The sequence below is a fragment of the Aptenodytes patagonicus genome, chromosome 1, assembly GCF_965638725.1.
Source record: "Aptenodytes patagonicus chromosome 1, bAptPat1.pri.cur, whole genome shotgun sequence".
NCBI lineage: Eukaryota > Metazoa > Chordata > Aves > Sphenisciformes > Spheniscidae > Aptenodytes > Aptenodytes patagonicus.
The window spans coordinates 80,897,301-80,912,477 of record NC_134949.1 but is presented as its reverse complement, the minus strand read 5'-3'; the positions used below and the strand labels follow the sequence as shown (position 1 = coordinate 80,912,477).

Below are 15,177 nucleotides of genomic sequence, written 5' to 3'. Positions count from 1 at the left end.
TTTCTGAAGCAGGGCTTTGTATACCAAATTAAGGCAAATCGGGTTAAGGCAAAATCATTCAAGTTCTTAATTACAGTGGAGCAGCACAAAACACAGGTTCGTGCCACTGGTACTACCGCGGAAGGAGCAACGGGTGTCACCATTCCCAGGTGCGCCACCACCCTGCACTCCCCAGGTCCCGATTCTGCAAACATTTACACAAGCTATCAGTTGAGTCATAAGTGGTTGTACAAGAGCGCAGAACAGAACTACTTTCTGTACATAAAAGCTATTCATGCGTGCACGGTCACTGAATGAGGGACTCGGTTAAGACTTGGCAGCTGCTTTGGATAACGTACAAGAGGCAGCCAGCAGACGGTAACAAGTATGTTTGTTTTAAAACCATGACATTACAGTGAATTACTTTCCTGGAAATAAAAGATCAGCACAAGTCATTAAATTCACTTTTAAAAATACTTTATTTTCTTTTTAAAACCATTAAGGCAAAACCATATTTCAAATTAACTGTGTTTACATTCAATCTTAAAGGATGACTTTTTTTTTTTTAAAGCACGTAGGTTCCTACCAGTCTCTATACAAACACTATGAATTCAACCTCTTATTTTTAAAGGAGACGGAAAAAAAATCAGAATGTAAAAAAGAAGAAAAAAATGTTTAGTTCAAGTTTTTTTCATCCTAGATCAGTAGGCTGGTAACATTTGAGAATGCATCATCATATTTAGCTATATGTAATTTTTACATTCACAAGTGCAAGAGACTTTGTCTTTCCTATAAATCCCTGTGAGACCAGGGCTTCCATTTTTTCTTGAAAATGTCATTTGCATTGTTCTGACAGACACAAACTTGGGAACTTGGCTTGAATTAGTGGCATTTTACTGAGAAACAAGCATTCCATGAGAATTAAGTTTGACTACTCCCTGCAAGAAATGTCTGCTCTTTCTAAGTTCCGTATTCACTGTAATAAAACGTACCCAAAAACTCCTAAAAACATAGTCGACTGGAAACAATGGTAAGTTTTTTTTTCCTCTTTAATATTGATACCTGGAGTTAAACACTCGTTAGCTCTAGTGATTAGGGTTTGGCAACGTTAACAAAAATGTGCTTTTTTCTGTCATATCAGATGACAGACAATTTAAGACGTGATAAAGGGTTTTAACATAATGATGTAATTAAACTCTTGTGTTACATTCCTAAAGAAAATTCAGAGCAATTGTTTGTAAAAGCTGTGAAATAGCGGGAGCAATATGAAATGTAGCTCATCCGAGAAGCTGATAAAACAAGCTTTGTCAAACAGTTAAGAGGGGTGTTCCTGTCAAAATCCATAATATTAAAACGTTGATTAGATTTGTTACTGCTAAAGAAGTAACTAAAGCTGTAAGTGTTCTTCCACTTCTGAAACCAGAGGAAAGTATTTGTGGCTACTGAGATGGAGCCATGGCTTCCCGTATCCACCTGTCCCACAGGATTCATTTCCCAGGGGAGGGGGATGAATGATTTGATCAGAAGCAGCTCCCTCCCACTATCTGCACAAATGCCACCGGCAGAAGAGCCCTAGCAGTCTGCTCAGTAACCGTCTGCCAAACGGCGCTGCTGGTGAGTGCCCGTAGATACCTGTCTGAATACGCACATGGCACCGCGAACAACTCTGTCACTAGCAGGAAGGCAAAGGCACTGTGTCTCCATGAAGGCAACCCTACGCTACCGTGTGGCAAAATACACCTAGAGTATCTGAAAGTGCCAGAGGTAACAAAGTGTGGATTTGAACAGCACTCTACGTGGTTATTTGCATATGAATCATCCACCAGAAGATTTGCTAACCTTCTTACGGTTCCTGTTGCACATCACAAACAGATTTGGAATGATTATACTGCACTCCTACGCAGTAGGAGTAGAATGCAGTACTTGCATGTTGCCAATATTTTGGTTGGTTAGTACTTTCCCATACCACCAATTTTTTTTTTTTTTCTTTCAAGTGTAAAGAACGCCATGAAACTTCTTGCATTGATCATAAGGCTGGTGTCTTTTCCACAATAGGGGTTACTGTACCTGCATATCCAACCTGAGAAAATACACCAAAATACTTAAAAACAACTTCAAGTACCTTATGCTTGATCTTGCAGTCCTTATTTAAAGCCCAGCCTGTAATCGGATTAATCTCTTCTGTGCATGCAGCCTATCCCCTGGGCAGAGGCAACTCATCTGAAATTGAGGTCCTTGCAATAGGAATTCTGTTTTGAAACATCCTTGCAATGGAATCTGACAAGACCAACTAACACAATAAAGGAGTTAGAGGAAAAAAAAAAAAAAAAACAAACAAAACAGCTTCAGAAGCCGAAAAAGATTTAAAAAACCCAACTGTAAGCACTTTAGAGAAAACAAAAGAGGAAACACCCTTGCCCTAGGATGAGTTTAGTTAACAATTTGTATCACGTATTTACAGTGCAAAGTGACATATCTGTTAGTACCTTTTACAGGGTTTTTTCATTGCTGCCTATGAAACTGAGAAAAGAAGTAGCTGTAGGTTACCACACAAAAGTCCAGTAGAGCTTTTACAAATATGACACAAAACATCTTAGTTTTGTGTATGGTGACACTGATCAAGTGAAAATTTCAAGTTGCATCGATTGGGGGAAATAAAACTTTATCTATTACAAATAAAATGCAGTAAGCATAAGTCATTGCTGGAACATTTGTGATATACTGTGCTTGTACTAGATGCCATGTTCTGACTACAGCAAAATAAAAGGTATACCTTTAAAAGGTAACTTTGTTCCTATATCAGGATTCCTTAGCAGGAATGCTGTAGGCACAGACTGTCACATCTGAATCACAGCACACAGAATCCCTATGAACAGATTCTGAATTAATCTCTACTTAAAATCCTAAAGGGAACACTCCCATAGAAAAACCAATAATGGCATTTCAACCGTTTGTTTTGCACTGCCAAATTACATATTTTAAAATACATCTACAAAAACTGCAGATCAACCCCAGTGCAGGTAGCATGAAGTAATCCTGAATACACATTGTTATTTCTAGTAAGCCACAAGTGAGTTCCTCAGAAAATATCAGTAATGGAGTACTAACAGACTGTAGATCTTTTTAGCTCTCAGGCTTTTAAGGAGAATGAACTACTGTGCTGTAAAGCAAAGATGAACTTAGTTCTATAACCTATCTTCCATATTGGTGAACTTGAGTTAAACCGTTAAAAATATTAACTCGATTTTGGGATTACAGCTCTTCCTCACCTAGACTTACTTTTATTAAAATTAAATAAAAGGAAGTCTATGTTCTCTGTGAAAATGTATTTTAAAATTTTGTTACGGTTGTCAATACCAAACACTGATAAGTTGCAGAATTTATGATACTTCTTCACAAATGATACAGTAAGAGACCAGACAGGAATAAATAGCAGTTTGTCTTTGACTTCAGGCCCATCATCCTTACCCCATAAAAGTAAATCTTTCTTCACTGTACAAAAGGGTTCACAAGATAAAGTATGAAACAAATATTTAAATTAAATAATTTACATATTTTTCTTAAAGCACCTCTGTAATATAATTTAGTGAAAGTTTATAGCTTGCAATTATATTCTTGTATTTTACAAATTGAAACATGAAGAAATAGTATTACATTAAATTAAAAAAATCCCACAATACATAACAATATCAATAAACTTAGATCAAACCCACATATAATTTAAATCTCTAGTAAAAGAAGGATAATAAAGCTGATTAAACCTAGATAAAAAAAATATATGCAACTGATTATCAAGAAAGCACTTGAGATATAAACAAGCACCAGATACTACACTACACCTTACATTTCAACACTTAATAAAGGATTAGGATTTTCAGGGACGGGCCGTTATTTGTAAGACCTTATGCTTAAGCAATATCACAACAGCTGCAAATGCATTTGTTAAATGTAGTTGCAGATTTTCAACTAAGTAACAGGGATGGATGCTTTTAAGGAGAGACAGAGCTGAAATTGTTCCTCTTCAGACACAGTACAGGCAGCTACAGTGTAATCTTCTCCAACTGCTTTGCCTGAGATGGTGCGTAAGTTGTCCAGGCTTTCCATGAGAAATAAGGAGGAAATTCAAATTTAATAGTATGTGACCCAGCTCTCGTGATGAATAAATCTCCCCAAGTTTTAGCAGTTTGAATAAACAAACAAATGTTTAGATGCTTATTATAAGCTCTTTGATTTGCAAACTTGTGCTAGCTCTCTCATGAGAACGGACTTAGTGCAACTGCTGGTATTTCCTAAATCTGTGCGGGCCAGAAATAATGCAAAAATATGCTCTTTGGCAACACTTCAGCTTTCTAGCAGCTGGCTAGAACCAAAGCACAAAGGCACATGGAAATGGCAATTAAATAAAAAAGGAGATTTCTTTAAATGTGAAGAAAGATTCAATTTCTGTAAGTGGAAAACATTCCTATCTGTTGTCTGTCAATTTGTGTTTAAAATAAAAGTGGGATTCTGAAATTTAAAAAGGTACAAAGTAACTGATTTTTTTAAACAGCAGTTGTGTGCTGTTACACCAAAGACAGTACACCTTTAAAGAAAATATTTAAGAAGGAGATAAAAATGAACATCAGGTTTCCCTAACACTTGATGCAAAACCTTCCTTTTTTTTTTTTCCCCTTCCCCTTTGTCAAAGTACCTGGGGCATCCCAATAAATAACTAAAAAAACCCCAAACAACCCTCAAAAATGAGTAAGCTGTAGGTTTGTTGAAAAATTAAGTCGTACCATTGTTTCCTAGGATTTTTCTCTATCCATCTGTTGTCTCTTGTCTTAAGCTGTTTGTGGGTACCTGGATGCTAACCAGAGTTCTTCGGTGCTATGATAGTAAAATAAGTTATGTTGATAAGAATCAGATCAAAACTATACCTAACAAGCCAGTAAATCTTTAATACTTTTTTAATCCTAAAAACTGATCACTTTATTCTCTCCATAGAATGGGCATTTTAAAATATTAGATGATCTGTACAAGGTGGAGATGCTGAAGGCTCCTCAGTAATATATCTCAAACTAGTTCAGATTGCAAACTTCACAAAAGAAAATGAACACAGAGTCATTTTGAAATCTAATTGGCAAAAGCCTGCTGCAGTCACCTACTGAAGTAGCTAATGTACTTCATTAAAAGTGTAATGTAGCAATTAAGAACTTTTGCCCATTAACACTCAGGAAGTGACTTGTCAGCCCTGTGTCGTTCTTTGAAGAGACTGTGGGTATGTGCACGGTGCAGCAGTGCAGGCAGTGGAATCTATCCAGAATTTTAGGCTATGTTAACATCTTGTTCATATTTCTGTAATTCAGAGATGCGTTCTTTCCATTTTTTTTTTTTTTTTTTTTTCATTAAAGGCCTGCAATTTAATTTAAAACAGAAATCAAACTTCAGGGTCCAAGGAACTAGTCAAAAAATACTTGCTGGTTTTCAAATAACAAAACAAAATGGATCTGGAACAGGAAAACTGCAAATTACGCACTTTCCTAATGCCAATAATAGGAACCTGTTACAAGCAGCTGCTAATATAGCTAAACATTATGTCTTCCACTGAATGATGCTGTTTTCAGTTCTTTATAGTTTTGCTGAGAATTTAAGTCTTTATTATTAAATTTTCCATGTTTTTTAAAAGTTTCAGTAAAGTGTTTTAGCCACTTTTGAGAACAAGAGCAGGAAAAAGAGTTTTTGTCCACACTGACTGTGTCTGATTTTCCTGAGAAACTTCAGCACACCCAAACTATGGAACACAATTTTGAAATTTGCCCTTTGCATAAATATGAGGTTTGGGGGGAAAAAAAATTTTGGCTTATACTTTTTTTAGAAGATAAACTTAAAACAGTTGGCTATTAGAGTTTCAGTATGCCATCACAGAATGCCTGATATTTTGACAATTTTTTTGACTAAGCAGTATTGCCTATCAATTATTTCAATGCTCAGTGTCTTATGCCTAAACCCCACAGCTCCTTAGCAAAACATGGCTGACTTGAAGAGTAAAGCAGCATCATTGCTAAACTCTTCGTTATTTCTGAGGGCATACTACGTACTGCTGTAAGACACAAAAGACAACCTATTTCTCATCTCCTGTTTCCTGGTAAGACCAACAATCTTCTCTTAATGAAGCGTTAGAAGTAGCTGTAACGTAAGGCCTAGTCTTCCTGTTGCTGACTGGCGACAGGGAAGGGGAGACAGTTTTATGCACATACGTTTATTGTTTCTATCCTGCCCCGGCTGGTCACCAAATTTGAGGCCTACGCTTCAATAGTTTACACTAAATATATCTGACACTAAAACCTCTGCTTATGACCATCGCCTGGATAAATACCAAATTGCTTTTAAACCTGTAATTTATCCAGTGTCTAGCCATGCCAGCAGGCCTGTAAAGAAACAAACATTGTGACTAAAATAAGAATCATCGTGTGATGTTCTCACCTCATCGATCTTACTTAATTCTTGCAGTGAAGGTTTAAGATTCTGAAGTCTTCAAACGTGCTACAATAGAACAAGTACAAAGTGTCCTCCTGTGCCAGTGAAAGCTTATCTATTGTGAAAATGCTAAGATTGGCTGCCGAGATCTTTGTTGTTATGAAACAAATAGTAAAATAAGGAAATAATAACGTGAAGTTACCATATTAAAAAAAAGGAAAAGAAATAGCACAGTGTCTTGCATGCAGCTAGCACTTTTGTGTAGTACTCTGATAAACGATCCTGCAAAATGGCAAAGTCAAGCAGTTTCCTTATAGCTTATTTTGCATCAGGAGTAAGTACTATTGTAAAATCATAGTTAGCTCTCAGGAACATGATAAACTTACTGTCAACTGTGCTGTCTTTCATAATATTACACAATTGACACCTACCAACTCTGTTCTTGGTAATGTTGTCACTTTATCCACTATGGCTGTAAGGACAAGGACAAAATTTGGTGACATAATCTACCTAATACTTCTACTGACAAGGCCTAAGAAGGAATAGAAAGAAATCTATCCAAGTGGATAACTGGGAAAAAATGAAACAGTGTACTCATCAGAAAAGTAAACAGGTCCGAACAACTCTATACTGCCAAGATACTTGCCAAGAAAGAAGGTGCCTTTCCCATACAATCATTTCTTCAGAGTAAGCTGTCACTGCACTAGAATGCTGTGCAATTGGAATTCTTTTTTCTGGGCTAGGATCAGATTTTTCAGTCTCTCCAAATGTCTTGCTAATTCAAAATAGTATTTTTAAGTTCAAAACTGCATCTTGAGCTATTACAAGTTCTCCAAAATACACATGGTATGATACATTTTTCCTCACAGACATTTTCATATTTCCTTAAAACACTTTTGCAAAAAGGGTTCCATCGCTTTATCACATTTACTCTTCAAGAAACACCTGAATGGAGCATCTCTGCTGTATTTTAGATAACTCTGCAGATTTGATTTCATTTCATAAGAGAACCATCTTTTAAACATGCTAATCCTAAGGTATACTAATGTAATACTATATGAAGCTGTACTGCATTTCATGGAATTAAAGCAGCAGCGGATCAAAGTTCTTTCGAATTTTTTATAAGTGTATGTACAGTAATGTCCAACCATTTGATGCGCCTAGACTGACTGCTGTAAGAAAAAGTGTTAGTTGGTTCTCGGTAATTACCATTAGCCAAAAGTGGATAATCTTTATGATTGTGCATACACCTGGAGAGAATTTGCTGAATTTGTTATATTAATTCTAAAATGACTAAGCCAAGAGGAAATACGATTTTGTTCATTTCTGTTACTTAGCATTCTGATTTATTGTACAAATATGTATTCCTTACCAATCTTCAATTCTCCAAATAAAAGAACCATTGTAAGACACTTCATGAGCACTATGATCAGTATTTTTCTGCAGAACTGTTTCAAAAGATGACAAAAGATCCCAAACCAAAAGCGGTGTAACACTCCAGTTACCCAGCTTTTAGATTTTTCACGCTCTGGACTGAGTGAACAGCAGATAACTGTGCAAGTAGTTTTGCTCCCATCTGTTACTAGTATTGCTCGTCTTTAAATATGGTGGAAAAAAATACTAAAAAATCCTTAATACATATCCCTGTAGATTTCCTGTAGTAAAGGGTGTAAATGTGCATCAGATTCAGTCTTCTTAATTATCTGAACAAGTTGAGCATGCTCTGTGACAAGTTGTCGGAGGTCAGCCATTTTTTGGAGAAGTTTCGGGAAGAGGAAGATGTCATCAGGATGGTTAGTTTGCAAGTGAAGTTTCAGTACATGCACAATGCTCTCCTGCATTTTTTCAATGTGTCCTACATTTACAAGACCAGGACGATCTGTTCTCAAAACAAACAAAAGAATACGTGTCATAATTTTGTAATTATTCTTTAAAGTAGGCTACTTTATAGATTCTATATTGTAGGCTACAATGTATATTTACATTATACACCGAGGGCAATAAGGCTCAAAATGAATTGTTTTAAAAAAAAAAGAAGGAAAAAAAACCAAAACAGTTTGGCCAAAGTTTTTTCAATGCCCACAGTTATTTGAGGAGAGATTTCATACTACTAAATACAACCCATGCTACAAAAGAAAAAAACCCACACCACTCTCACCCCAAAAACCAGCAGAAGTATCCCGCCTAGGAATCCAGTTCTATGTTCTGTATGTCCTGATAACAGAATTCAAACAGTAAGGATGGAGAAAAAAAGCATGTGGCTATTTCTAGGGAGTTCTTGAAGTTTGGTAGCAATACAGCAAGACATAAATAATAGGCTTTCACTCTTGGTTCCCATATGTATATTGCCATAGCACAAGTTATTGACAGGACATAGAGGTGCACCTCTTAAGGGTGTTTCACACTTTCTAGTATATGATCTCATTTTCAGCTACTTACAGTCCTATAATACCTTCACTCTCCAGATCAAACTTCTCTGTAAGAAGTTGGGACAACAGACTAAACATGTTACTTGAAAACTTAAGCTAGTTCCAAGGAGAAGGATAGAGGGGAAAAAAAACAAAAAAACCAAGAACATTTTGCCTGCAGAGAACTCTCTTCACTTGTGAAAACATCAGAACACCAATGTATTGCGCAAAAGTAATTCAAGATTTGATGGAAACGTGCTGTCTAAGCTAGCACATGAAGCTTTTGAAAGTCTACAGATTGTGCCTCTCTTCTTGTAATTGCTGAGGATGCAACCAGGGCAGTGAAACATTCTATGAGTATGGCAGAATGCAGAAAAGGCAGGCGGGAGCAGTTGTTGGAACTTTCTTGATCTTCTATTTCCCTTTTTCAAAATGCTTATGGATAGTTTTTAATTTAATCTTAAATATGAACGTCCTTACTTTCTGGAGGAAAGAAAGGATTACATTTGTGTTCCTTCACTCAAAGAGTGCAAACAACAGGCATTAAAAAAAATGAAAAACAAAAAAATCCAAACCCCATATCCTTAGGTACTATGAAATAATTTTAAAAAATACCATTAGCTAATTTTTTTTAATTAGTTAAGTAAGCTGTGTTTTTAAAATAGCCTGTGATATTAAAATCAGAACACAGGAAGTGCATCAGAGCTGTGCATTTGTGCAGAATTCATTACATGATGCAATCAGCAACTGTCAAAGATGAGCAAAGCTATAATCTGCACCTGCCTCCAGTCTCATTACGTAGTATTTTTCTGCCCATTTGACAGATACAAATACTGTTTCCAACACAGCCTTAAACATTAAAAAAAAAAATCCTCCAAACTCCAAACAAAAAAACCCCACCAACACTCTTCACATTCCACTTTTAAAAACAGAGAGTAACTAGACCCCTCTCTAAGTGAGGCTAAACAGTAATTCCAAGCATGTCTACGATTCTGCAAAGCAAAATACAGGATCAAGACTGTTAACAGTTACACAGTATCTTCCATGAAACATGCTAAACAGGAAAATGACACTGTTAGTGGTAGAATTGAATCTTCAAGAAATATATAAGCTTCTCTATTAAAATTATTCATTCACGTGAAGAAAATTTTAAAATTTACTACCTTAAAGAACAAATATGTAGTGCTTACCTCCACAGCAAATGATGGCAGCAACAAAAAGGGATATATCGCTATCATCCAATTCCAGTGCATTGAATTTCATTGCAAAATCAAATTTTGGCTCCATTATATCACAGAATGGCTTTCTCAGGCTTTTCAGGAACTCCCGGGTTATAAAACCGTTTCCATAGGCTACCAGCATCCCGTCCTTGTTCATCACAGATGCTAACATGGCAAATATGGCTTCATAAACTCCGTATTTTAACAGTGTCACTTGATCATTCAAGTCAAGATTGGAGAAGCCAGGGATAGATTTGGCAAATTCAGTAAGTTCTGTGACAGTCTCTACAGATGTACACTGGCAGCAGTGGAAGATTCGAACTTCTGCTTCCTTGTTCTGAATTCCATTGGCTACCAATTTTGCCACCAGGGTCTTCTCTGCCATACACAAGGTATCCATATCATGTATAACAAATGGCTACAGAGAAAAAAAATACTAATTCAGTTACAAAATAATGGTTATTAATTAATCATTCATTTCCTAAAGAATAGGAATTTTGATAAAGTTTAACTTTCATGCTACTCAGTCTTCAACTATCAATAAACCATGAGTTCTTTCATATTTCTGCATAAAGACAAACCATGTATTACAGAACTACAAACTGCGGTATCTGAGAACAAGTCTGCTCTGCAAACAACAATGCAAATAATAAAATGTAAATAGGCATGACATATCTTTAATCTAGTTTTATGTAGTAGTTATAGTGAAGATCCAGAAGTACTGTGCTTAGTATGCATATATCCATCTCAGAGCAAGTCCCAGAAGGTTCACAAAAGACTTGTATTACCTTCTCCAGAAGTCCAGGTTACTCTGCCTACACTCCTATTGATTCCTAAACTAACTACACTTGATGCACATCATGATGCTTTCCTGAAGTATCCTAGGGGGAATACAGACAGTCATTTAAATATAGGACAGCGTATTTGTACAAGAACGTGAACCCTGTACTACTCTTGTGTTTTATTATGAGATTTTCATAGACTATGTCCCAGCTGATCTTCCACAGAAATTCAGTTCATCTTTCTAGCTACAGTTAGTGCTGAGTCATCCCTAAATGCAGAATCCCACCAGAATGCCAGACAACACAAAATTTCAGTCTTGATCATGGTCTTTTCCATAACCCCCTTAATTTAAAAAGGTACATGCATTACAAACTGATGAGCTGGTCTCTTAAAACTTCATATAAAAAAAGCATTCAGACTTTCTTAAGAACAATCAGAACTCAAAAATACTTTGATACATATCTGAAGAGCAGTAATCAAAACAGAGGACAACCCACTAAAGAAAAACAACAAAACCTAATGCTTCCCAGTCTACCAAAGTCATGGCAATTGACCTCGAACATAAATCTAGTTCCATTAATGCTAAGCAAAGCACCTTCCCGGTGCTGTTTCACTCATCTCGGATTAAATATCATGAGGAACACTTGATGTTCTGTTAGAAACTCATAGAATTCACTTATTTCATTTAGAAAACTGTCAAACATGCTAGTTTCCCACAGTTGTCCACTTTTTAAATGCTTATGGCAACTACACATTCCATCTCACTTCAGTACTTAGTTATACAGAACAGAACTTTCTATGTGCATGTGGATATGAGCAGAAAGTGGCAAAGCAATAAACCCACCACATTTCTAAACCCTTTAAAAGATGTAGACTATCTTGTAAATCTTTTTGGAATTTAGCATCATTTCACTAAGCAGAAAATAGGTATGGCCAAGGACTTAGGAGCTAAATTTAAAAACGATACCTTGTCATCATGAAAAATGCTAGTTCATTCTGAAATGAATTATAGTGGTGCCAAGAATCAGGATTCACTGAAATCAGCTGTTAATGCACTGTTCAGAAACAGGTGGATTACAATTACCAACAACAACCCCCCCCTTTTTTTTTTTTCTATTAAAAAGTCAAAATTAAAATGTCTGTTTTCCCAAGAGATGATGAAATAGCTTAGAAAAACCTCTCCTCTTCCTTGCATACTGAAGAATGAGGAAGCAGCCTGTTTATAACGTACTAGGTCTGACTCCTCATTGATTTTTACTTGTAAGTTCACCAAGACACGTGCAAGCCACTATTAGCTAGTCAATCAGATGACTATAATCTGAGCGCCTTGATCGCATAAATGCAGACACAAAAATTAGAATCCCTGCATGTACGATACATATTGTAACTTATGATTCTGACATGGTAACAAGCTCGAGAAGGACTTTATGCAGATACCTACTTGGTAAGGTGTTAAAGCATGGTATTTACTGTAGGCTTATGTCAGCTTGTACCCCCCAAAAAAGTTTAAGCCTGTCCTTAATTTTACACTTCTCTTTAATCCAATGAAAGATTTGGATTATTCATATGTCTCTCTTTTTATATAGAAGCCTGTATGCTTGGCTAGACTAGACTATAATATGGCAAATTCCATAATTTAGAAGACAGCTTGCTTACAATTTTTATAACACTCATCCCCACAGTTACATGGTTTTTATTATGGCATATGTAAAACCTCTTCCCTGCAAATTTTTGCTGAAATTAAAATTGTTGGTAAAATAAGATACTTATCTTCTACATATAATTAACATAAATCACAACAGATTTTTAAAAAATTATGCATAAAGTTAAACAAGTCAGTCCTTACAATGGTTATACAATCTCGTGTGCTACAAAACAAAAAGCAGTTGATAGCATTAGGTAGACCTTGGCTAAATTATCCTGAAAGAAAAATAACCTCTACAGTATACATGTCTTCACAACCTTGCTTGCTTCTCCCTTTCAAAGTAACCACACAGTAAAGACCAGGAAGGCCAGGTGAGGAAATGGCCAGAACGGTAAACAAAGAATTACAAACTCAAGTTTTCTTTTCCCTCCTGCCATTAATATTGTTGTGATTAAAACAAAAGTCATACAGAGCTCCTGGATACCCTAAAAGACAACAGTATTTATCCTGGCATTTGTGGCAGAAAAACATTATAATTTTTTTTTTTTTCACTGTCATAATAGGCAATTAGTTTTGAACCATTTCCCACACCCATACCAAGAGGTATTCACATTCAGATGTCACTTTTTTAATTGCTTAAGAACTAATTTTCTTTCCCTTGTGTGTCTACTATAATTTAAGGTTATGAGCTTCCATTTACAAGTTAATCACCTGATTTTCCTAAAGCTTCCTATTATTCTGATAGCGGCTAAAAGCAACCATATTTACTACAGATATTCTTTTTGCATATTTCATGTCTGTTATTAGCATAATATTTATTTTCTAAAAGATTTGCTGAAGAGTTTAATGAATTATTGTAATCACCTTATGTACTTGCCAGCTTTACTTTACAGTTACAGCAAAAGTACTTACTGGATTGTTATTAGTTTTCCCTGCAAGGATGATTCTGGCTTTAACCTTGTTCATATTGAAGTTTTTCAGGTAAGCATCATGAATTCTTTTGGCAAGTGATTTAAGATCTGCCATTTCTGAATCTTCTACATAATTTTCACCTGTTAGAATTTCTGCTTTCAACTTGGCCTTCTCAGACCTTGGCATTCGTCCAAAACGTATTGCTGATGGGAAGACATAATTGTAAAACAAACATAAGTTATAGAAAAACCTATGTCTTTTACCGTTGCTGATTAGAGCAGTAAGACTTTCTGTCTAGAAAAACTGAGGTAGAGGTAGTATCTGTATCATGATAAACTCATGAGGGAAAAAATCTCATCCTTTCCAAAACAGTCAGTGACTAATTATCAAGACAATATGCTAAACTGAAGGTAATCAGATGTTTCAAAACACGAACTGGTATCTGCAGTGAGCTAGAATGCATGCCTTTTTCCTTTTACATTACCTAAGTAGTCGTATTTTGTTTTCTCCGTATTGTGTTCTACAACTCCCAACGTGAAACTCAAAGTCCACCTTGGGAATTCTAAAAAACTGAGTAAACGCATGTGAGGAGCTTGGCAGAGAGCACACATGCCAGCTGGAGAGCTGCCTGAGGAGTTAGTCCGCAGGCAACACTGCAACAGAGTTGGGCCCGAATCCCATTGCTGATTCTGAACCTGCTGGGACATTCAGTTCTTTATGCACTGAATGTTCAGTTCAATGTATCTGTACTGTCTAGTGAGAACAAAACAGACCAGAGACCCATATTTATGCTCAAAGGCTATAGTCAACAAAACCTCCTCCTAGACCCAGCATTTTATGCTTCTTTTTTCAATAAATTAGCCCTTCAAGGCTGGAGAGGATGAGAATAGAGTATGAGTATCCAATCTAGTCATTAGGATATTCTTTTGAGAGGCAGGAGATGCGAGTTTGAAACACCACTGGATATGGAGGTCTCCCAGTTCTTGGGCAAGTGGTCTTGCCATTTAGCAATAAAATAGGCATGTCCACATCCTTCTTCAGTTTCAGTTTAAAACTAAAACAGCTCCATTTTAAAAGGGGCCTTACCCTCTGATGTGCAAGGTTTTGAGATGGCTAATATAGCTGGTCACTCTTACCGCATTTCAGCATCTAACCAGTGAGAGGACAGAACCTCACCGCTTCGACTGAGCAATTCAGAGCATGTGCAGAATTAGCCCTTCAACATGCCCAAGGAATTTTCTCATGACATAAGGAGGTGACTCTAAGCGTGATCTGAAATACAGTTTTGGACTTCAATGGAACCCCAACATGGAAGGCCTGTTCAGAATCTGGCCATGGGTCTATTGGAAAAGTGGAAGAATATCTGCTCTAAACTGAAACTTACAGTTTTAAGGTTGTGGCTGTAAATCTGGTTCTACCTCTTTTGCTGAGAAGTATCACCTGCAAGTTAGCACTCATCTCCTTCCCCCACTGACTCCCATGTGTTTGCTGCAGTAAAATTGCTACTACTCCCTTCAGCTGGAGCACAGGTGCCTACAGTGTTTTAGTGGGATGAAACAGCTTCAACCAAATGTTAATTCCTGCCAACCAGCACAGCTCCCTTCTCAACTCCTGCCCCTGAGATGTTACTTTGTTGGCTGGCACACTGTTGGCTGGCACACTCTTCCCAAGTCTGCTGCTTCACAAAGGCGATCACCAGTCTTGTAGAGACTATCAACCCTCTCCCAATGGACCTTAATCTCAGCCAAGGCTCACCACAAGGGAGCCAGAC

At 36.7% G+C, this 15,177-nt stretch overlaps 1 protein-coding gene across 6 annotated transcripts in view; it reads right to left on the bottom strand.

The window, feature by feature from the left end:
* Positions 1 to 439: 439 nt before the first annotated feature.
* The window catches only part of PPARA (peroxisome proliferator activated receptor alpha), a 43,283-nt gene continuing 28,545 nt past the window's right edge, over positions 440 to 15,177 (bottom strand). For all 6 annotated transcript variants that reach the window (XM_076344401.1, XM_076344409.1, XM_076344418.1 and 3 more), the window contains 3 exons: positions 13,407 to 13,609; positions 10,037 to 10,484; positions 440 to 8,317 (listed from right to left, as the gene is read on the bottom strand). In XM_076344401.1, the coding sequence (XP_076200516.1) occupies positions 8,070 to 8,317; positions 10,037 to 10,484; positions 13,407 to 13,609 (899 nt within the window). In that variant the 3' untranslated portion in view covers positions 440 to 8,069. The remainder of the gene's footprint in view (positions 8,318 to 10,036; positions 10,485 to 13,406; positions 13,610 to 15,177) is intronic.